Source organism: Equus asinus, chromosome 6 (genome assembly GCF_041296235.1).
Source record: "Equus asinus isolate D_3611 breed Donkey chromosome 6, EquAss-T2T_v2, whole genome shotgun sequence".
Taxonomy (NCBI): Eukaryota; Metazoa; Chordata; class Mammalia; order Perissodactyla; family Equidae; genus Equus; species Equus asinus.
In genome coordinates, this window is record NC_091795.1 from 81,668,510 (window position 1) to 81,693,398 (window position 24,889).

General features: G+C 39.4%; 1 protein-coding gene across 41 annotated transcripts in view; it reads left to right on the forward strand.

Moving 5' to 3' along the window:
* DTNB (dystrobrevin beta) overlaps nucleotides 1–24,889 on the forward strand; it is a 234,455-nt gene that overhangs the window by 73,805 nt on the left and 135,761 nt on the right. For all 41 annotated transcript variants that reach the window (XM_070512459.1, XM_044772073.2, XM_070512491.1 and 38 more), the window contains 2 exons: nucleotides 2,522–2,627; nucleotides 6,163–6,329. In XM_070512459.1, the coding sequence (XP_070368560.1) occupies nucleotides 2,522–2,627; nucleotides 6,163–6,329 (273 nt within the window). The remainder of the gene's footprint in view (nucleotides 1–2,521; nucleotides 2,628–6,162; nucleotides 6,330–24,889) is intronic.

Consider the following 24,889-nt stretch of genomic DNA (forward strand, 5'->3'; position numbering starts at 1 on the left):
TGGATTTGTAAAATGTAATTTTTAACAGAAGAAGGTATAGAAATACTAATTTAAACATTAAATTTATAATAAATGATAGACATTTAATATTTATTTACCATCTCTCACTAGCTAGAAAAATTCTTTCTCAATAATTTTTTTTTTTTTAAAGATTTTATTTTTTCCTTTTTCTCCCCAAAGCCCCCCGGTACATAGTTGTACATTCTTCGATGTGGGTCCTTCTAGTTGTGGCATGTGGGACGCTGCCTCAGCGTGGTTTGATGAGCAGTGTCATGTCGGCGCCCAGGATTTGAACCAACGAAACACTGGGCCACCTGCAGCGGAGCGCGCGAACTCAACCGCTCGGCCACGGGGCCAGCCCCTCTTTCTCAATAATTTTAAACAGACACCTTTGATTTCATTTTGCTTTGTTGCAGTTATTTGCATATTCACAGTAAGAGGCATTTTCCATGTCTGGACTTCCAACGTTTGGTGACTTTCTGGGTTTGTTTTTAATGTTGTTCATTGATTCCTCCCAGATTCCACTGAGGTCTCAGAAACATTAGTGACTTGGATGCGTGAGATGGAAGGCATTTTGGAAAACTTTATTTAGCCTATTTGAGTAGGCATTTCTCAAGCCTCTCCATCAATGCAAAGCCATGCATAGAGGGCTTTTAGGTGGTAACTTCACACTGTTATCACTCTCTTGCATACGTCTCAGAACCTTTCCCTCCCCCCATTCAGTGCTGGCCTGCAGTCTCTGTCCTCGATCTGACTTTCCTTCAGATTTCTTCTTCTTTTTCAGGATTTTATTGCAAAAGCCTCTTTCTTGCTCTGCCATCTATGTTCCCTTGTGTTTCTGTTCCTTACTTACCAGTTTCTTCTTTTAAAGATTATTCTCAATAAGAATGACTTCCAATTTACATATAACAGAATCAAGATTTTCACAGTTGCCAACAAGATGCACAGAAGTAAGTCTGTGTAGTCTCCTTTTTGCATGACAGGAGGCATCTTTGGGGAGGTGTCGTGGTGGGTCAGATGAAAATCCTGGCGCCTGCTGTCCTGAAGAAACACCACAATGCCTTCAACTCCTTGCTTCCAATTTGGGTTGAATATATTCATAGTAAAAATCAAAATTATTCTGTAATCAGTGGGCAGAATCTTTAGGTCAGCTCTAACCAGTTTTATCTTTTCTACCTTTTTTCCCTGAAAGAAAGTATTTTAATGTTTTATGAGGAAACGCCACATTTTTTATACCATTTTTTTCACTTCAACAAAAGTGGTGAGACTGAGAACATTGTTACTTGGGAAAGAGTAAGATGAAATGCTGGGTGCCTTTTGGCTTCACTCTGCCCCCAATCTCCAGGCCCATCCCATCCACACACCGCCCCCCCCCAACCATCCCTGCCCCATCCTCACACCTTTGGATGGCGGACCGGCTGCTTACTGCGCTCTGCATCTTGTGTTCTCCTGTGTTTGCCCTTTTGTCTCTGTTTTTCTTTTGGAATAAAGATTGAAGTGGGGGCCTAGGTGTCCAGGTTATGGTTACACAACTCACACATCCGGTTGTATGGCACTGCCTTTCCCCTCCTTTTTCCTTTCCTTTTGGAGCTGGAAAGTTGCTTGTGTGTTACAGGAAATAAAAGGAAAATTCATTAATTTGAAATATTGTTGAGAACCTGTTCTGTCTACATCTGTGACTCTATTTTTTTCTGGACTGTTTTCTAATTTTCTGTGTCCATGTGGGACTTAATTGTATTAGTGTTTCACATACAGTGGAAGCTTCCTACATATTTAAAAGAGAGCAATAAAGAGAACAGAAAAATGCAGTCCAGCCGGGGATATGGTATAATGGAGGGACTACTGATGGGCATTTGGGTATTTGGGTTCTAATCTCTCTTACTATAACTGTCTCTGTGACTTTGTCAAATAACTTCACTCTGAGCTTCAGTCTTCTCTTCTGTAAAAGAGCAAGTTGTGGATGGTGTCTGAGTGTTTGCCCTTCTCTTTAGTATTTATTCAGCAATTACTTACCAAGTGCCAATTATGTGCCTGCCGCTGTTATGGATGCTGGAAATATGGCAGATGACCAGGCGGCCGGAGTTCCTGCTCTCATGACGTCTTACCATCAGGGGTGGGGTCTGTCTCCCCTGCTGGATAACCAACATAGTAGTTTAAAGGACACCTGAGTTCTAGTCCTGGCTCTGTGTCTGATTTGGGTGGGACATTTACAAGTCATTTAAATGCTTTATTTTCTCATCTGTAAAATGAAGATACTAATACCTAACCTATTTAATTTATACAGTTGTTTTAAGACTCATTTAACATAATGTATGTGGAAATGCATTTGAATATAGTAGCAGTGTATAGTGTGTTGTAACCGTAGTGATGTAAAATATTACTGTAAGGTAAAAATTTTATATTGGTAGAAAATTTCACATGTAATTCAAAGCTCGGTTGGGAGAATCCTAAATTAACTTAATCTTGGAGTTCAGGGATGCTTGAAAAATATAAAGTATATTTGTTTTTCTTCTCTTCACAGAAAAAGATAATGCTAAATATGTTTTTAGACACAATGATGGCCGATCCTCCTCCCCAGTGCCTTGTCTGGCTGCCTCTCATGCACAGGCTTGCCCATGTGGAGAACGGTAAACAGAACTTTTGTCATTCAGTTCCTTATGCTGTAGGAAGTGTATGTACTGATACTATTTGGAATGTCCTTAGCTGTTATCAGCAAAATTTATAATGGACATTTGCTGGAACTCCATCATTTGAATTTGTGGTTTTAACTTTAAAAAGAGTAATATTTATTTCTCCAAAAAAAAAAAGGAAAATGAGCTTATTACTTAGATAGGATACCAAGAGGGGTAATATCAGATCATAAAACTTTGAGGCTCAGACTCTAGGCTTTTTTCTCCTGAGATTTCGATTGGTTGGTTTCTGCTTGAGCCACCTGACTCAGCCATGACTTCCTTTATTTCCCTTTAATTTATAAAAATCCTAGATGTATAAACTTAGATATCTTCCATATCAACCACTGAAACTGTAATTATTTTGGAAAAGAGCTAAGATAGAGTTTAATACTGGGTTTCATGCATCTTCAGTTATTTCCTGTACTGTTTTACCTTGAATCTACTCTTGGTATCCTTCCCAGTAATTTGACTTAAATCTTTGTTTCGCTTGGAATTGGAGTGGTATTTATCTCTTCGTAACATCTTAAGTTGTTCTGCTATTGCTATCAGTTTCTCTCCTTGTTTACGTTATTTGAGTTTATTAAAGGAAAGCCTGTGGTTTTTCTGTGTAACCTCTCTCCTCTCAAGGCCTTACTTGTCTCCCCTGATTCCACAACAGAGAACAACTGATGGCTGAGAAGGCGCTAAAAGGCAGAGTCCTTTCTTTCCCTCTGTAAGAATGAAATATGCTAACGTACTCTTTTTATTTTCTCCCCCTCCTATTCATGCGTTTTTTTTTTTTAAGCTTCTCGGCATTTTGCCCAATTGTGACTTTAGTTCACAAGTACCTTAGATTCAGAATTATTTTTTTAAAGGTCCTGAATCTCTTGACTAGACTAAAATAGTTAAATTTTAAAAAAATTTTTGATGAAGTCCAATTTATCTATTTTTAAATTTTTTTGCTCATGCTTTTGGTGTTATATCTAAGAATCCATTGCCAAATCCAAGGTCATGAAGATTTATCTCTATATTTTCTTTGAAGGGTTTTATGGTTTTTCTTAGTTCTTCGTCGTATTTTTTTTTTTTTTTCTGGTGAGGAAGATTGGCCCCAAGCTAACATCTGTTGCCAGTCTTCCTCCTTTTGCTTGAGGAAGATTGTGGCTTAGCTAACATCTGTGCCAATCTTCCTCTATTTTATATGTGGGATGCTGCCACAACATGGCTTGATGAGTGGTGTGTATGTCTGCACCTGGGATCTGAACCCATGAACCCGGGCCTCCAAAATGGAGCACGCAAACTTAACCACTATGCCACTGGACCAGCCCCTAAAATAGCTAAATTTTTTAATAGGATTTTTGGATAAATACTTACGCTGTTAAATTATTACAATATTATTGGTTCTTTTGAGGGCAATATTTTTATAGCCTTAAATGTTTTAGTAGTTTCATGTCCAATTTGTTTTCATAAAATCATTTTGTATCTGCTATACCAATAGAGAGCATCTTATTTGTCAAGATGTGTTGTTATCCATATGAACATTTGATTGTGACTTTGTATGTAGTATATTATGTATTGATTACATTCTTATGTGGTTAGTGATACCGTTTTTCTCAGAGAAAGAGAAATATTGTGAAATCATTGAAATATCCAGAAATAAAGCATGTTACCCATCACACTAGTATTTATATATTTTAATTTTTATGATGGGAAACAAATTCTCAAGTTATGGTATTTCTAGTTCTTTTCATTGTTTGGGCCCTTTACTTCCTGTGAAATTCATCACTTGAATTGTAATGAAGTTACTCTTCATAAGGGCAAAGATTTATTTGCATAAGCAAAAGTTGCACTTTTTATATCGATTTACTAATCCAGGTGACTAGTATATAAGAAGATAACTGCCACACGATGCACTCTTCCAAAAAAGAATGCTTTTACCAAAACCTGATGTTATTTGTAATTGACGCAGCACACTTGTTGATATTTCCCTCGTTCTGGTTCTCTGCTTTTCCACCTGGTCGCCCATTCCACTGACTCATGTAAGCACTGGTTCTTGACTGGTTTAGAAGAGAATGGAAGAAAAATCACATAGACGTATATGTTCAACCAAAATTATCACAATATATTTGCTAGTTTAGTATTAACGTACATATATCACTTATTATTAACCCAAAATTATTAAAAGGAATTATAAACGTTGGCTGCACAGATGTTGACTTCATTGGTGTTAGCTCCAGATTGATTTGGAAGTCTGGTCTCTGGCGGAACTCTACTCGATTGTATAGTTTTAATTTGGAGCACAGACTCTTATTAGCACTTTCATCATTCCTTAGAAATATTTTGTTGACAAAAGGCTTGAATTTCTTAGAGGAAGTATGTCCTTTGGAGTTCTCATTCCTGATTTTACTTTTCTTTTAGTGATTAGTGGTCTTTTATATTGTTTTCCTCACCTAGGGCTCAAATTTTTTTTTGAATTTTGATAATATAGTTAATATCATCCCTAGTTAGTGTACATTTTTGGAAGTAGGACTAAAAATCCTTATAATTGAGATAAGATTGGATTTGTGTACATTAGTGCTAGAAGGAGATGTTCAAAAGGATTTGAATACTATGTCCCCTTTTCCTATTGACTTCCGTTTCTTGTGTTCAGAATTGAATTGCCAGAGGAAACAATTACGCTACCAACATTTAAAAGTATAAATAACAATCTATACTATACCGTCATGCGTTGCCCACCTCCCACGCGGTGAACTGGACTTTCAGGCTGCGGGAGAACCCCAGTAATCTGAGTCCTGACTGCAGCCTGGCAGTGTTTCACGAGGTTAGACGCTGTATGAGGAGGAGAAGAGAGCGGCCGGCCCCTGGGTTTCCCTGTTTCCAGATTACTGTCCCTTTGTTGTTCTAGAGGACTTTATTTTCTGCTGTTACTTAGAGCTCTTACCTAAAACTGCTGTCTTAGTGTATCTAGCCTTACTTTTTACCAGTTATCGTTTGTCCCCAGGTATGTGGTAGTGTATAATTCTGCAAACATTTGAAGGCCTTCAGTCCAAGGTACTGTGTAAAATGCCAGTTCCTGGCTTCATGGATTTTGTGTTAGTGAAGGAAACAAGTATGTATACAACCAATAATACATAAAAACAATAGATTTGCAAAAGAAATTTTGGGGTAAAGGCTCCTCTCCTTCTTAGTTACGTTTATCTAAATTTTGAGACAAGTTTCATTTTAAAGAAAAAGGTTAGTTGTTTTCTAAGGTGAATTGGAATTGTAGCATTCTAAGTTGAAACATCTTTTCTTAAGTCTTTTCCTTTTAGTCTAGTAAATGGCTGGTTAGATTAACTAAATCGGAGACAATTTAGATTCGTCAGTTCTAATTTTGTTTTCACCTTAGCATGTATATTAGATTTGGTTTTCCACTGTGTTGACTTTATTCTCCAAATGAAATGACTTCTTTCTCCCTCTCATCCCCCGTCCTCCCTTGCCCTCCTCCCTCCCCTGCTTGTTCTGCCTGCCCAAGTCTTCCATCCCGTGGAGTGCTCCTATTGCCGGTGTGAGAGTATGATGGGTTTCCGGTACCGATGCCAGCAGTGCCACAACTACCAGCTCTGCCAGAATTGCTTTTGGCGTGGCCATGCCAGTGGCCCTCACAGCAACCAACACCAGATGAAGGAGCATTCCTCTTGGGTAACTGCTTTGTGTTTTGGTCTGTCCCCACCTGTTTGTCTATTTCATCACTAAGCAGCACTTGGGCCAGTTTCCTGATAGATGCCTGTCAAATAAGGATGTGGAGTAATATAATCTTAATACTGACATTTATGACGGAGTTTGCAAATACACTGATTTTAAAAGCAGAATTTTTAAAGTTCTGGGAGATGAAGATATTATTACATTTGAGATGGTCCCTTTATTCCGTACAATGGAATGTTACAATGTTCACTTTCCAAAGAGAAAAGTTCTTATCTTAAAATTGTAAAAAGGGATATTCCCCCAAATGCTTATTCTCTGAGCTTTTTAAGTAAGATTTAGAGTTCTTTTTTCAACCAGATTTTCTTCGTGTTTGTAGGTTTAAATGTTGCACAGAAAGCTGCGTGAAATAAAGGAGTTAAATTTTTGCCTCTCTGGAGTTGGAGGAATTGCCACTTTGGTGTCCTTACCTTCAAAATTAGTCTTTTGAATAACAGTATTTGGGTGGAGGTCAATATCTGATTTTTCTGTGGTGTTTATAAATCATGTAATATGCTTAGCATGATTTTTTTTTCCTTCTCTCAATTTATTTCCAGAGTTTTTAAAATATCATGCTTTTATTTCCAAGAAGTTGCCATAGCCTTTGTTTTAAAACCTTTTCCTCTAGTTTTTGTTTGTTTCTTGGTTGGTTTGCTAAAGAGTAGAAATATAGAGAGAGTGAGAAGTGTAAAGTCAGGATGTCGGTTCTCAAGCCTGGTTATTCTACTGTACTTTGAGTATTAGAAAGCTTCAATAACCAGGTTTTAAAATTTTTCCTCCTTTAGCCTTCCCGATCAAGAAAAAAAAAATAGAGGCCGGCCTAGTGGTGCAGCGGTTAAGTTCGCATATTCTGCTTCTCGGTGGCCCAGGGTTTGATGGTTTGGATCCCAGGTGCAGACATGGCACCACTTGGCAACAGCCATGCTGTGGTCGGCGTCCCGCATATAAAGTAGAGGAAGATGGGCATGGATGTTAGCTCAGGGCCAGTCTTCCTCAGCAGAAAGAGGAGGATTGGCAGTAGTTAGCTTAGGGCTAATCTTCCTCAAAAAAAAAAAAGAAAAAAGAAAATGAGTTCATATCAGGGTTTAATTTTAAAAAAAAGGAACAAACTTCAGCCCCAGTGTACACTTTACTTCCTACATCTCTGACAACGTTAGAGATAATTTTTTTTATTAGTTAGATTTTCAGTTACCATTAGCTGTAAAATTTTGTTAAACTGAATATCTTGTCTTGGGTCTTGTGTTTAAATTCCAATATTTTTTCGTTGAGGAGTCGTTATTTAAAATTTTTTCAACAAAGGAAAAAAATAAAACCTAGAGTTTTTGCTTAGAGTCTGATTCTTTACACTGAGATAGCTCTTTCCTCTGTTACCTTTCATAATGATCGGATTCACTGGTGTGTTTCTGCTGAAACTTCTCCCTCTAGATGTTGGGGCTAGGAGAATGAGGAAGTTGTTGTTCACTTTAGTTTGAACTTGCTCATTTGGCTAATTTAGAACTCTTTTAGAAATGGGAATTTTACACTTATTTAAATGTAAGTGACTGAATATTGCTTTATGATTTGCAAAGCAGTTTTTCATGTACTCTATTGAATTTTTTCATTGAGTTATAACAACATAAAAGAAAATACACAGATCACAAGTGAATTCTTGTGTTTCTATTTGATCCTCACAACATTCTTGTGAAGTCGGTCTTATCCCCATTTGTTGTTATTTTTATTTCAGCTTTGTTATTTTTTTCTGTTCTCTGAATTCCTTCACTTTTGTTATAGTGACTTAATTCAAGAAAAATCAAGTATTTTCAGCATGCATAATTTTGTAGCTGGTATCATAAATGTATCAGTTTGAATGTTGATGGGTGTATGCATTGTGTATGGTAGATGCATACTGGTAAAGTTGTTTAGCAGTATGTGTGTGTCTGTGTAACTTGTTTTCAGAATTGGGACTCTATATGTGCAACGCCTGTGGTCTCTGAGGACGATGTGGGTGAATTTTGAGGCTGGTAACGTGTAAAGAAGTTTCCACTTAACGTAAAGATGTGTAATTAGTTCAACAGTAATTTTTTTGAAGATTTTCCACTGTGTTTGTACTAATATTTTGAGGACTGGTTCTCTGTGTTCCCAGAAGATGAATTTAGTGTGCATTTAACCAGCTTGTGTATGAATTTGCATTGTAGATTTGATATGTGTAGTGTTGGTGCTTGGAAGTTTCTTTTGATTTTTCCCAAGGTTTCTGTTTAATGTTTTCTCTAAGTAACTATGCAGTATAATTCTCTATTGTTTTAGTCATCAATCCATTTATTTGCCTTTATTGTAGGGGAAAAAAAGTCGTATAGTACCATATCTGTGATTCTTTCTGGCCATTCATTATTCATTCAAAAGGTTTTTTGAGCACCTACTGTGTGCCCGGCATTGTAGCAGGATGTGGGATACATCTATGAACAAGCCAGACAAAGATTCCTGCTTTTGGGGAGCTTACATTTTAGGGGGTAGAAAAGAGACTGCGGTGGTGACTGATATGGTAAATTTGTTATCCGTGGTAACTCAGAAGGCACACCTCATGCTAGCTGAGCTCTAGGTCAAATGTTGGAAAAGATCAGAGTGTGAGTGTGTGTTGACTGTTATTGGTAAGATATTACAAGAAAGAGATGAGCTTAGGAAAGAACTGGCTAATTTTCAAGAAAAAAATGAAAGGGAATAGAGAAAGTTCTGAGACTTGAGACAGTGAAAGGAAAAACAGGCTGCTTCTAGACCCCAGAGAGCAAGAGGTAAGAGATGAGAAAGACTTTGAGCAACAAACGCCTAGTAAACTTTCTAGTTGAAAAAAAGTGACTCAGTCCTGTGGCAAAGATCAGATTAAGGGTACAGGTTCTTGTTCTTGCTGCTCGTCAGAATCACCTTGGTCCCACCTACATAGCTTCTGATTTAATGGACCCAGGGTATATGAAACCTGCACACTGACAGTTTTTAAAAGTTCCCCCAAGTGATTCTATTGTGCAGCCAGAGTTGGAAACCACTGACCTATTGTTTCATATGGCCTCCAGGTGGCTTCTGTTAGTTGAAAGCAAGAGGCGTGGAGGCAAAGACATAAATCAGGCTTGAGAGTTATGTCTAGGAAAGAACTTGATGTGTGGTTACTGGCACACAGAACTGACTGGAAACAAGCAGAACAAAAGCCTACTAAGTTTTAGGGGGAATTATGTTGGCAAGGGAACCATGAGCCTGGACTGAATAAGCCCTTGACTATTTGAGCTGTAAAACCATTTTTTAAAGACTCAGAACTTGTTCTGGCAGGAGGTGGGTTGTGAAGGTTGTGTGTGGCCCCCAAGGGAGGCATGCCAGAGTCTATGTGGCCAAGGAGAGTACTGGATAAGGAAGAACCTCCTGCTCTTGTTTCCCCATTGTATATTGGGACTGGGGAGGGAGGGTGCAGATAATTTACCTTTATAGTTCACAGGCAACATTGTAAGGAACTACACATGGTTTTGATGAAGATTGGTGCCGTACTCAGAGATCCTGGACTTGTAGTTAGATGCGTTGACTGAATGGGACTTCAAGTTTTCTTTTCGGGGGTGGAAGAGGCTTGAGTGTGTTTTATGTGTAGGAAAAGGGAGCAAAAAGACATTTAGCGATTAAAAGTATTCACCAATATCCAAGTTTTCCTTTTCTTCCTGGACCTATAACTGGACTGTAGAGCCTCTCTTCCTTGCAGCCAGATAGGGCCATATGACTAGTTTTCACTAATGAATTTGTTTGGAATTGATCTGTGTTGCTACTGGGTCAAGGCATTTTAAAGGAGGTGTGCCTTCTCCATCCTGTCTGTCTTTACTCATCCCGCTCCCAGTATACACTGGCTAAAGGGAAATGTCTCCAAAGAAACTAGCAAAGCGAGAAGCTCTTAGATGAACATAGGCTGGGTACCTGAATGGATGGATTAGAGCCTCCCTGTCAGTTTACATTGGACTCCCACGTGAGCAAGAAATCAGAAAGAGGAATTGGGAGTAGAGGTGGGGAGAGTCATATAGGCCTTATTGAGAAAGTGATAGTTGAGCAAAGTCTTAGATGTCTGCCAGCAGATGTCTGGAGAAGAGCAGGAGTGTTTCGTGTTAAGGCCCTAAGGCAGGAGCACGCCTGTGAATTCAGGGAACTGCAAAGAAACCAGCGTGGCCAGAGTGGAATGAGCAGGGGGAGAATTGGAGGAGGAGGGGAGATCAAAGAGTTAACAAGGGCCTTCTTTGCCCTTGTAAGGACTTTGGCTTTTACTCTGAGTGAAATGAGGAGTCGTTACAGGGTTTTGAGTACAAGAATAGCATGATTTGATTCATATTTGGAAATGGTCAGTCTGGATGCCACGTGAAGAGTTAACTGGAAGGAAAAGGTAGAAGCAGAGAGATCATTTAGGAGAGATGATTGCAATAATTAACACAAGATATGGGAGGGTTTTAGCAGTAGAGGTGGTTTGGGTCGAGTTAGGAAATATCTTATAAATTGGCCTAATGGGTCGGATGTGGCTTGTGAGAGGAAAGGAGTCAAGGGAAACTCTTAAGATTTTGTCCTAAGCAACTAGAAGGATAGGATTGTCATCAGCTGAGATGAGGAAGCCTGTGGATGGAGCATGTTTAGATGTTAGGATCAAGGGTTCAGTTTTGGAGATGTTGAATTTAAGTTGCTTATTAGATGTCCATATGGAGTTGCTGAATGGGCCATTGTGGATGAGTCTAGACTTCAAGACAGAAGTCTGAGATGGAAATATCAATTTGGGAGTCATTGGCATATAGTTGATATTTCAAGCCCTGAGACTGGATGATACCACTAAGCAAGGGAGTGAAAACAGACAAGAGAAGAAGGAAAAAAGAGAAGAGCTGACCCCTAGAATTTTCCAACACTGAGAGATCTGGGAGAAGAGGAAGAACCTGCAACCAGGGAGGCGGGGTAAAAACCCAGAGAGTGTGGTGTTTGGAAGATAAGTGAAGAGAGTGTTTTGAGGAGGAGGAAGTGATCAGCTGTGTCCAGTGATGCTGATGGTGAAGAGAGAAGACTGAAAACTGACCCTTTGTCTAACGATGTGGGGATTCTGTGGTGGCGGTGAAAACCTGACTAAAATGGGTTCAAAAGGGAAAGGGAGAGAGATGGAGACAGCGAGTATAGACAACTCTGTCAATGGATATCTGTTTGTAACAGTTTCTTCTAATAGTAGTTCTTATTGAGAATTTAGGAGACCCAGTCCATCCCACTTCACTCTTCCCCACTTGCAGTTGCAGCCAGGACTTAGGCAGATGGCAGTCTGTTTGAGAAAGTGGTTTTGATTATGAGGAACCAGTGGACTTGCTAGTAGCCTCTGAATTGAATATGCTCCCACCCAGTGCAGGCCTTTCCAGCAGGGAGTGGAGCCCGGAAGCTTATGGCTCTGGGAGCAGGAGGGAATGTGCTCTGTGGAATTTGCAGATCCCAGGAACAAGGGAGGGGAAGAGGCTGAGCTGGGCATGTTCATTCCTTCTCTAAACCCAGCCAGTCTGATTGGGAGAGGAGTGAGTGAGAGGCAGAGAGCGACCTGGTGGGGTCCTACAGAGAAGGTGACCCAATTAATCCCACGTCCCTCCCTCCTCCCCTTCCTTCCTCTTAGTCTTCCTCCTTCCCTCCCTCCCTCTGTCCCTGCCTCCCTCTATTTTCCTTCCTTCCTATTAATTATGGTAAAATACACGTAACTCATAACCCCTTCTTGGTATGCAAGGAGGCTGGGAATAAACAAGCTTGCTCCCGTTCCCGACCCCCAGTGCCTTAGGCTCAGATCTCTGCTTACCATGGTCTTGACTTTACTGAGAGAACTTTGGCTAGTTCCCATTACTCCATGGCAGGAAGTGTGTGTGTTTGTTTACACAAAATACACTCGTACCGCAGATACAGTGTGTTAGTAGAGTGCCCCAGTGGAGGTAGTTACACAACTGTTGATGCTATGAAAATTTCACCTTTCCTCCCAGCAGATGGCAGACTTCACCTCTGAACAAAGTTTCACTTATCCTGCTCTTCAAAATCTCCTATAAAAGAGGAAGTATTGGATTTGTTTAACAATCTCTCTTAATATCACTGCTGCTTTTTTAATGAATGTCAATGGGCAACTTGTGTATGTCTAGTGTAGTTGTTTGGGTATTAGTGATATTAAACCATTCACTTTAAGGAATCAGAGCAAATTATCTTGTTATAGACCTAGAACAATTAAGGTTGTCGACTTACCTTTGTCAGAAGCAGTATTTAATTCTCGTGTGACTAGCATCCCTCTCCTCACATCCCTAGAGTTCTGAAAGATAATGTGTTCAGTGAGAGAAAGGCATGCTTCTTGGCCGTGCTTCTGTCCAGTTCTAATAGTCACTTGTCCTGAGTAAGGAACTGCTTTGTACACACAGCAAAACTAGGCAGGAGGGTTATTTTCTTAAAGGCATAAGATAATATCCCCACTTATACCAAGTTATAGCAGGAGGTAAGTCAAACACATGAAGAAATTGTAAAGAAAATCTCGTCCTTTAGCCCAGTGTCCCATGCTTCTCAAAGAAACTGCTGAGACCGGGTCCGTCATGGCTCTCACTCTGTTTTTAACAGTCAGTGTCGTGGTTGCATCTGTGTGGCCTCTCTGTCTTGCGTGGCACCATCATTCCCATCATGATCTGAACTTTGTTGCCCGTGCCCAGTCTTCTCATTGTCCTCCACATTTCAAGTCCCTTTAGAACTGCTGCTCCTTAATGAGCAAGCTGCCCTCATTTTCAGCTACTTCTCGAAACATTTCTTTTACCCTCTTGTCTTCAATGAAATTTGGTTATCCTCTAGGAGCTCCACTGCTCCTGTAGCTCTTTCAGGAGGTACCTGTTTATTCTCCCATATCCCCATGTGTATTTAGGGATTGGGAGGTGAAATTATTGTTAGGGTGACCATATAATTTATCATCTAAATCAGACTCACTTAAGTATGAAAGGAGATACTCTTAAATATGTAAGGACAACATGCATACACTGAGATTATCTTGAGTAAAATGTTTATGGTCACTGTTTTAGTTTTCTTTTACTGCATAATAAATGATCACAGACTTAGGAGTTTAAAACAACAGAAATTTGTTACCTCAGTTTCTGTAGTTCAGAAGTTCAGGCAATGGCATGGCTGGACTCTCTGCTGTAGGTCTTACCGGGCTAAAATCAAGGTGACAGCTGAGGCTGTAGTTATCATCTGGGGATTAGGAGTCCTTTCGCCAGCTCACTGGTTGTTGGCAGAATTCGTTTCATTACAGCTGTGGTATTGAGGTCCCCGTTTTCCTGCTAGCTGCCAGCCAGGGATGATTCTCAGCTCCCAGAGGCCACCTGCAGTTCCTGCCATGTGGCCCCCATAGACAGTTTACAGCATAGACGTTTGCTTTCTTCCAGGCCAGCTGGAGTGCATTCCTCTGACTTCCTCTTCTGCAACCAGCCAGAAAAAAATGCTGCTTTTAAAGAGCTCACCTGATTAGACCAGTCCCATTCAGGATAATCTCCCTTTTGCCATATAACATAACGAAAGGAATGATAGCTTATCATATGCATAGGTTCCATGTAAAATCCAAGGGGAAAGGATTATACAAGGATGAGGTTTATTGAGGGGCAACTTAAAATTATGTATATACTGGTCACCCTGGTTATTTTTCTCCTTGCTTTCCACCCTGACACTTACAGACCCTTAAAGCATGAATCTTTTAGATTGAAAAAAAAAAAAAAGCAAGATACTGCTTTGAGGCTCATGCCATTTTGGTCTCACCTCCCTTCATCTTCAATTATCTCCTGACTTTCTGGTCTACGCCTTTACTCCTGGATGGATTGGCACCAGTTGTGTGGTCACCTCATGGGTGATTTCAGTATTTATATAGTCAAACCTTTTAAGATCCTGCCACACAGTTTCCTGGCTTCCTTGACTCTGATGGTCTCCTCCTCCTCTGAACCTCAGACTTCTGCTCCCTCGGTTATACCCTGGACCTTCTCACCACCTCTAACTGCTCTACTTCACAATCACTGATTTAGACACCCCATTCTCTGTTGATATCCCATTGTCATTCCAGCTGACTTGTTCAACTACTCTCACTAAGATCATCCTTTAACCTCTTTCCAGTGTCTCATCCATTGACCTGTCTGCTCTCCGCATCCATCAGTCCTCTCTTCTTTTTACTTCTGTCTTTACCATTTTAGATACGGCCCTTCATTCCTGTGCCGTAAACTCCATTGTCCTGCGGCCTTTTTTATCCATATCTCTGTCAACTAAATTCATGGATGAACTAATCTATCTGCTTTCTCTAAGTACTTCTGGAGAACTCCATGTAATAGGGCAGATTAATATTACCATAAATTCACCATCACCAACTTCACATTGACTCTGAGCATTGCAGTCCTGTTACATGCTCTGATCACCTTGCTTTTCCTTCTTTGCAATGGTCAAAGTCATGTAGGAATAAATCTTCATTTTTTTTTAAAACAGTCTACCCCCACTCTCCCCTCTCTTTTGGCAGATTACCTCTTTTTTTTACCACATAGAGAAAACAAAAGCCATGAAACAAGAATTCCCTTAACTTCCTGCCACCAGATTCATTCACTTGTTTATGTGTTTATTCAACAAATTCTTATTAGATACTTTCTACATAGCAGGTGCTGTTCTGGGTGCTAGGGTTGCCCAGAACAGGCTAGGACAAAGTCTGTGCCTTCATGGAGCTTACATTCTAAAGGGAACAGATGAATTAAAGCATGTTTAAAACAAAAGTCCCACAATAAATAAACAAGGTATAAAATGATAAATTCTGTATGGAAAAGTAATATGTCATGATATGATAAAAATTTGACTACGTAGCTGCTTAAGATATGGGGGTTAACAAACTGCTGAAACTGACTCAAGAGGAAATACAACATCTGAGGAGACCTACAAGTAAAGAGATTAAGTTAGCAATAAAAAATCTTCCCACAAAAGGCCAGACCTACTGAAATTTCTACTGAACGTTTAAAGAATTAATACTAATCTTCACACATTTGCCAAAATAGAAGAGGATGGAACACTTCCCAACTCATTCTGTTAGGCCAGTGTTACCCTGATACCAAAACAAAACAAAACAAGGATATCAAAAGAAAAGAACACTACAGACCAATATCCCTTAGGAATATAGACTCAAAAATTCTCAATAAAATATTAGGAAACCAAATTCAACAACACATGAAAAGGATTATACATCGAGTATATGACTAAGTGTATATTTTCCCAGGAATGCAAGGTTGGTTCAACGTGCAAAAACCAATCAATATAATACATATTATTAGAATAAGGGACAAAAAAAATGACCATCTCAATAAATGTGAAAAAGGAATTTGACAAAATCCAACATCTTTTCATCGTAAAAGTCATGCAACAAACTAGGAATAGAAGAGAACTTCCTCAATTTGATAAACTTCTTCAACATCTATGAAAAATCTATAGCTATCATTATACTTAATGATGAAAGATTAAAAGCTTTCTCTGTAAGATCAGGAACAAGACAAAGATCTCTTCTTTCACCACTTTTATTTAACATTGTACTAGAGGTCCTAGCCAGGGCAAGGCAAGAAAAAGAAATAAAATGTGTCCATGTGGAAATGAAAAAGTATAACTCTCTATTCGAAGACCACATGCTCTTGAATATAGAAAACCCTAAAGAATACACACACGCAAAAACTATTAGAGGTAATAACTTCAGCTAGGTTGCAGGATAGAAGATCAATATACAAAAATTAGTTGTATTTTTATACACTCTCAATGGACAATACGAAAATATAAGTGAGAAAACAATTTCATTTACAGTAGCATCCAAAAGAACAAAACAGGAATAAATTTAACCAAAGAGGTATAACACTTGTACACTGAAAACTACAAAACATCATTGAGAGAAATTAAAGAAGACCTAAGTAAGTAGAAATACACATTTGTGGATTGGAAGACGTAATATCGTTAAGATGGCAATACTCCCCAATTTTATCTACAGATTCATTGCAATTCCTTTGAAAATCTCAGCTGCTTTTTTTGTATAACCCTATAAGCTGATCCTAAAATCTGTATGGAAATACAAGGGACCCAAAATAGCCAAAACAATCTTGAAAAAGAACATGTTTGGAGGACTCATACTTCCCGATTTCAAAACTTACCTCACAGCAACAGTAATCAAGACAGCGTAGTAGCTACATGAAGATAGACATATGGATTAATGGGGTAGAATTGAGAGACCAAAAATAAACCCTTACATTTATTTTTGATGGATTTTCAATACGGGTGATAAGACCAGTAGGGAAAGAATAGTCTTTTCAAAATATGGGGCTGGAACAACTGAATATGCACATGCGTAAGGGTGAAATCAGACCCTTACCTTATACCATAGAAAAAATTAACTCAAAATGGTCATAGACCTAAATGTAAGAGCTAAAGTTAGGAAACTCAGAACAAAACAGGGGTAAATCTTCATGACCTTGGGGTATACAACACCTTCTGAGATAGGTTACCAAAAGCACAAGCAACAGAAGAAAAATAGATAAACTGGACTTCATCAAAATTAAAACTTTGGTGCTTCAAAGGATACCATCAAGAAAGTGAAAAGAAAACTCACTGAAAAGGGGATAATCTTGCAAATCATGTATTTGATAAGGGACTTGTATCCAGAATTATGAAGACCTCTTATAACTCAGTGACAACAAGAAAAACACCAAATAACCCAATTTAAACAGGGGCAAAGGGGAAGTAGAATGGTGGTTACCAGGAGCTGGGGTGAGGAGAAAAAAAGAGTTATTGTTTAATCAGTATAGAGTTTCAGGTTTGCAATGAAGTTGGAGAGATCTCTTTCACAACAGTGTGAATATACTTAACGCTACTGAATTGTACGCTTAAAAATGGTTACGATGGTAAATGTCATTGTTTTTTATCACAATAAGAAGAAAAAATTAACTTTGGGAGGAAAATGAGCAGAGGATCTGAATAAACGTTTCGCCAAAGGGGATATACAAATGGCCAATAAGCATGTGAAAAAATGCTCAACGTAGTTAGTCATTAGGGAAATGTCTAATCAGAACCACAGTAGATGGTACTTCACACCCGCTACATTTGCTAAATTAAAAAAGGCTGACAATAGCAGCTGTTGATGAGAGTAAGAAGAAATAGGAAACCTAGTACACTCCTGGCAGGAATGTAAAATGGTGCAGCCGCTTTGGAAAAATAGTTTAGCAGTTCCTCCAAATGTTAAGCAGAGTTACCATGTGATCCAGCAATATCATTCCTAGGTAAGAATTGAGAATTCTCCTTTGAGAATTGAAAATACATGTCCACACAAAAACTTGTATCTGAGTGTTCATAGCAACATTATTCAAAATAGCTAAAAAATAGAAATAACCCATATGTCTATCAACTGATGAACAGATAAAATGTATCTCAATATAATGGAATATTACTAAGCAATAAAAAGAAGCGAAGTACTCATACATGCATGTTAAAACAGGGATGAACTTTGAAAATATGCTAAGTGAAAGAAGCCAGATATGAAATATCAGATATTGTGTAATTACATTTATATGAAGTGTCCAGAAGATGCAGATACACAGAAACAGAAAGTAGATTAGTTGTTGTTAGGGGCTGAGGAGGGGGGGAATGGGCAGTGACTGCTAGTGAGTATTGGACTTCTTTGTGGGGTAAAGAAAATGTTCTGAAATGAGATATTAGTTATAGTTGTTGTACAACTCTTTGACTATACTGAAAATCACTGAATTGTAACTTTAAAAGGGTGAGGGGCCGGCCCCATGGCCGAGTAGTTAAGTTCGCACTCCACTTCAGTGGCCCAGGGTTTCACCATTTCGGATCCTGGGCACGGACATGGCACCGCTCATCGAGCCATGCTGAGGCAGCATCCCACATGCCACAACTAGAAAGACCCATGACTAAAAATATACAACTATGTACCGGGGTGGCTTTTGGGAGAAAAAGGAAAAATAAAATCTTTAAAAGGGCGAATTTTATGATATGTGGATTATATCTCAATAAAACTGTTATTTTTAAAAAACTGGTCAGGGAAAGCCTTTTTGGAGAAGTGACATTTAGACTGAGATTGGAATTAATAACCTGAGGTTGATGATTGTGAATTCAAAGTCAGACCAGTCAGCATAGTTGTGTATTTTACTCCCTACCCCGAGTGTGCAGGTAGAGGAGCAGAGTGGATAGATTTGGGATTTTGACAGAAGAGAAGGAAGAGAGTTGGCAAGCGGGGTTGGAGAGTATGCAAAGAAATGAATGTAATGCTGGACCATGGAGTGTAGGTTGGTTAAAGAGAGAAATGAGGCCGTGAGGGAGGTAAGGGACTGTGTGAAGGTGGTGGGTTCCATGGAGTGGAGGTCCCATTGGTGTTCAAGTACTGTTGGAGTCAGGGCCCTGGAAGGAGCGAGCGGGAAAGACAGAAGTTGGTATGAGTGTCGGTTGCTTGAAATTGAGATTTTAGATGGCAATAAAATGTTCTAATATGTGACTGTGCAACTGGTGGCCCATGTAGAATGGGGGAAAGGTTGTTGAAGGAGAGTTCAGGGAAGACCAGTGTGTAAGTTTCCTAGGGCTGCCATAAGAAATTACCACAAATGTGGTGGCTTAAAATAAATTTATTCTCTCCCAGTTCTGGACACCGCAAGTTTGAAATCAGGATGTCAGCAGGGCCATACCCTCTCTGCAGGCTCTAGAAAAGAATCCACTTGTATTAGGGTTCTCCAGAGAGAAAGAACCAGTAGGATGGAGATTGATTGATTGATTGATTGATAAACATGTTTAGTATTTATATTTATAAGCATATGTGTAAATATATATGTTTATGTGTAAAGAGATTCATTATAAGGAATTGGCTGTCGCTATTATGGAGGCTGACAAGTCTCAAGATCTGTAGGATGAGTCAGCAAGCTGCAGACCCAGGAGAGCTGATAGTCTAGTCTCAGTTTGAATCTGAAGACCTGAGAACCAGGAGAACTGACAATGTAGTTCTGGTCTGAGCCTGAAGGCTGGCAGGCTTGAGACCCAGGAAGAGCAAATGTTTTAGTTTAAGTCCAAAGGCAGGAAAAAGCCAAGGTGCTAGTTCAAAGGCAGTCAGGCAGGAGGAATTCGCTCTTACTCAGTGGAGGGTTAGCCTTTTTGTTCTATTCAGGTCTTCAACTGATTGGATGAGGCCCACCTACTGTATGGAGGGAAATCTGCTTTGCTTGATCTAATGATTTCTCTGTTAATCTCATCCAAAAACACCCTCACAGGAGCACTCAAAATAGCAATGGTCCTATTTGTACTTGTTCTTTGCTCTTCCCCAGTAACTGTTTGAATGTCTTCCAACCTGGGGGTCTCATCTTCCAGCGCTATCTCATATTTCATTTTGGACTGTCTTGTCATAGGGTTTTCAAAGTAAAAAAAAAAAAAAAAACTTTAAAAGAAAGAGAAAAAGACGGAAAAAAAGGGAAATACAGCAGTGGTTTACTCTTGCCTTCTCCTGCATGATATGTGGGTCCAAACCATGTGTGCTCGGGTCTGTGGTGTCACAATCACCAAACGCCTACGAAATGTCGGCGCCCACTACAACTAGTGTATGGGAAAGGTCAACTGTGTGGATGTTGAAATCAACAAGAGTTATGACAGTGGTAACGTTGGACTCCACTATAGAGTGATATTTAGAGTTTTGGTCTGATGACATTCAAAACTGGGGTTTTAAGGAAAAGGGAAAATGATCTGAGTGGCAGTGAGGTTCTAGGAAGATGTTTGCCCCCCGGAGATCCAGCAGGTTGAGGGGCGTGAGAGAGAAAGCAGCTGCCACTTGATGGCTGCAGGGGAAGCCAAGCCTTCAGGGAAAGCCAGGTCTCTTCAGGAGCAAGAGATGAAAGTAACACTTTCACCTCTTTCAGAGAAGAGGATCCTCAGCCAGAGAAGAGCTATTGCTGAGGGCAGACTATGAAGACAAGTAGAAGGATTTGAGAGTTGAGGATTAATGGGAGATGGGGTCATGTGAGGGGATATTTGGAGACTTAGGAGAATGAGAATCCCAGTGGGAGTCTTGGCTTTCTTATGAAACAAGCATAACCTATGATACAGGTTGTGCTGGAATTAGCCCAGGTAGCTTCCAGGGCAGATCATGGAGCTGCTGCTGTGAGTGTTAGTTGGGAGAGAGTCTTGCCAGGAGCGTGTGGAGCTCTGGGTTCCTGTCTTTACTCCTGTTAATGGTGGGGTGAAGGGCTGGGGAGAAGTGGCCTCAAGTTCTCCTGACTGGCAGCTGAACTGACTACCTTGTTGGCCAAGCCCCTGCCTGTGCAAGGCTGGACTTTCTGGGGCCATCTGAGAGCCAGAAGGAATAGGCTAGAGGTATTCTGACAGCATTTATCAGCATTTTCAGTGGTTGATTGGGATGTTTTAAATATTGCTCTTTTTAACATCTGAACATTGCCCCATTCTACTGCGGTATTTGGATGCACTATTTCTTCTTAAACCCGTTTACAGCTGCAAAAGTGCTGAGTTTGAAAGCAGAACATTTGAAATGGACCCAGCTGTTTAAAAAGATGGGTGCTTATCAAAGAAAGTATTGATGGATATTTTATGAAACCATGAGGCATTTTTTTCAGCTAGCCTGATTATTCTTAGAGCAAAGAGATGACAGGGAGGGTTTCGTTGCAGAGAAATGTATGACTTAACCCCAAACGAGCAGTTCTTCAAATGAGGAATTTCTCTCGCAGTTATCACTTACCCACAGCATTTCTCCAGCTTTGATCTTTTTCGATTCTTTGAATATCTTTGATTCAGGTGGCCACCAGAGCTGAACTGGAGAATGTATATCCTACATCCGTGTGTGGAGAGGATTAGAGGGGTCTGTGTGACCCAACAGTGTGAATTGCTTCTCTCTTTCTGCATTAACTTGAATACATCAGTGACTGTTGCCTAGATATGTGGTACTTTCTGAGATCTATAGATACAGATTTAGGGTAGAACTGTTTCTCTAAATAAAGTTAATACATGTCTATGGTATATTCATTCCACTTTATCTCCATTTAGTCACTACAGAGTATCCACTTATGAAACTTTCATGTGTTATTTATTCATTAAACCTTTTGATTACCCACGACAAATCAGATATGTGTTCCTTGGCAGTCTCTTCTGAGCCCTCTTTTCTTCTCTTACAGTGCCCTTCCTCTGAATGTTTTCACATAGTTCCAGGTTTTAGGTGACCCTCCAGAAACTGCCAGATTTCTGCAGTTCTTAATTCAAGCCCAGGCGTCTTGTCCACCTTAGGACTCCTGTTGACACTTCAGGGGTCTTATGGACACTTCCATCTTGAAGTCTCCCTGGCTTTTCTGTCAATACATGGGTCTAATAATTTTTCAGTCAGTTCTCTTGGACTTTAGATCCCTGTATGCATGTAGGAAACAGTAACTTCTCATTTTCCAATAGTTACAATCTTTTTTTTTTTTTTAACCTCTTTGTGTTGTCAAGAACTTCTAGAACAGTGCTTCTCAAAATTGCCTGAAAAGAATCTGCTGGACAGCATGTTAAATATACGAAGTACCAGTCTACTACCCCTGTGAATTTTAACTTAATAGGTCTGGGTTGAAGCAGAGGAATCTGTTTTTTTTTTGTTTTATTTTTTAAACCAGTCCCCCAGGGATTTTTAAATCTTCAGACAAGTTTGGGAAACACTGTTTCAGAGCAGTGCTAAGTAACAGCGATGGTAATCTTTGGTCCTGACTGTGGTGTATCTATATCATGTATAGTGTGAATTGACTGTTGGCTCTGTTCTGCCTTGACCTGTGGCAGTATTTGTGACTTGCTTTGGAGATATTGTGTACCCAGGTGTAGTCATATGGTGCGCAATCTAAGCCAGGCAAAGAGCTCTCTGCCCTGGTATTTGTTCAATAAACATTTGTAGTGCCTGCTATGTTCCAGGCCCCGTAGAGTGCTGCTGTATAAGGAGGCACATGGCGGATCTTCTTGGTTTTCCGACCCTCATGCTCACTCTAACCTTCACTCCCTTTCCTGGGACTCTCTGGCTGCCTGTGAATCTACCCCCATAGCACTCGTGTGCTCTGCTCATATTTGTTTTAGCTGAAGACCCTTTGTTTGCCAAAAGGGTAAGTTTGGTCACACTTAGCCTTCCTCATTCTTTCCTGCCGTACATACGATCTGTTACTCTGTTCGAGTTGGAGAACTGTCTGCTCAATGTATGCTAGAAACAACTTCAAATCAGAGATGATTTATAACCCACTGAAGTCTTATCTTGTGGGGTAATGTTTTCAGAGCTTTTACAGTTATGCCTCTGGTCTGGGACTTTTATTTGTGTCTTTCACTCACAGGCAGCACTATGACAGTACTGAACTATTTGCAGTTGCTTACTCCACCATATTTTCTTGCTTTTATGTCTTTGAATCTGTTGTTCTAGCTGCCTTTATCTCCTCTCCTTCCCATCCTCCTAACTTTCCTTTGCCGACTTCAGTCTAGCCTCTAAGATTCAGCTCAGCTGTTGCCTCTTTTCCTGATCCCCCAAGCTGATTTTCATGTCTCTTCATGCTCTCCTATGGCACACTGACCACCTCTTTCAAAGCACTAATCACACTATTGCAATGATTTGTCCATTTGTCTGTCTGTTCCGTTAGATCATAAGTCCTTAGTATGTTACTAGCCTTTATACCCCAGTGTTTATTAAAGAACTTTATACAAGTTGGCATTTCCCTCTTGTTCCAGTTTTTAAACTATTTTTGATTATGGAAATGTTCATGTTATGCCCACTCAACTTACAAAAAATGTAAGAGATTGATAATATTCAGTTTGTTTGGCAAGAGTGTGGAAGAGGACTCTAGAAGATTCTTGGTAGTAGTGTGAATTGATACATTTGAAAAATAAAATTTTAAATGTGTATAACCTTTGACTCAACAATTCTCCATATAGGAATTCTCCCATAAAAACATTGTACCAAGTATATTGGAATTTTTGTATAAGGATATCATATCAGCATTATTTGTGATAGCCCCCCCCCGCAAGAAAAACAGTTGGCCAAAATCTCCAACAGTGGCAAAATGGTTAAATTTATTATGGTTTATACATGACTGTAACTGTGGAATTCTGTGTAGCAGTCAAAATAAGTTAAATAGATCTGTATGTACAGATAGGGAAAGAGGTCCATAACATATACCCATTTTCCTCTCTCTTCAAAGATAACCTCTATTTTGAATTTGATGTTAATATTTCTGTTCATATTTTTGTATTTTTTATTAGACATAGCTATGTGACATTAAAATATATAGCATTGTTGCTCCTATTTTCAAACTTTATAAAAATAGCATCTTAGTGCATATATCCTTCTACAGCTTCCTTTTGTCACCTACATTGTTTTTGAAATGATCTCCACGTCGAAATGGTTATTTTCGGCGCCATAGAGAATTCAGTTCTAGTAATATACCACAGTTTATTTATTCTCCTGTTGATCGATGTTCAACTTGTTTCTAATTTTCTACTTTTCCAAACAAAGCTTTAGTGGATTTTCTGGTACAGGTCACCTTGTGCAACAGGGAGAGTTTTCCAGGGTATGATTTTAGGAGTGGGGTCCCTGGGTCAAGGGGGATGTTTGTCTTCAGTTTTACTAGATAGCACTAAATCCCTCTCCAAGGGGTCTTTCCTACCTTCTACTCCCACCAGCAGTGCTTCAGCTTTACAGTTTATTCACATCTTCATTATAGGGAACACATTACTTTTAATTCTCTTCTGGAGCAGCAAAACTCTTAACAAATTGTTTGAAGAAGATGAGAAAATGAACTGCCAGTTCAAGCTACAGAGAAAGGAATTTATGTCAGTGATATCAAACTGACGTTCTATAGGGCAATCTAATACTCAGGGCAGCATTTTCCCTGTTGTGTGTACCGTGAAGGGTGCCAACTCCCACACAAAAGTGAAGGCCTCCTGCTCAGGCCAAGCTGATATGATGTTGAATTCTAACAAATCTGTTTGGATTTTTTTCCCCTGAAAGGGAAGCTGAAGTTATTTGTTGCTCAGTCCAAGTCGTTGCTGTTCTTTGCGCACTTCCACCTGGGCTATCGTTGAACCACTTGGAATAGCAGTGGTTTCTTTTTGTGGGCTAACGGGTTTTTGTAATTTATAAGTATGTTTCAGAAGCCGTATGTGAACTGATGACATTTTATTCTACCTAGCCACATTGTCATAACTATCAGACAGCTAATACTCTTAAATCTTGAAAGAGTAACAGAAATTACGTGAATTGCCTTTCTTTCATACATTAATCAATCAAAATTACAGCTTTACAAATTGTTAAACTGGAATTTAGCAATTCTAGCTTTTTACTTTCTAAAGCAGTTATTCTGAAGCCCTTATAAAAAATAATATATCATAATATATAAGAGATATTACATAATTAAAAAGATACATTTTTATTAACTTAAGAAAAAAGAAATGGGAATTCTGTTTTAAGGTGGTGACCTGAGGACATGCTATAGCCTTTCCATCTTAGC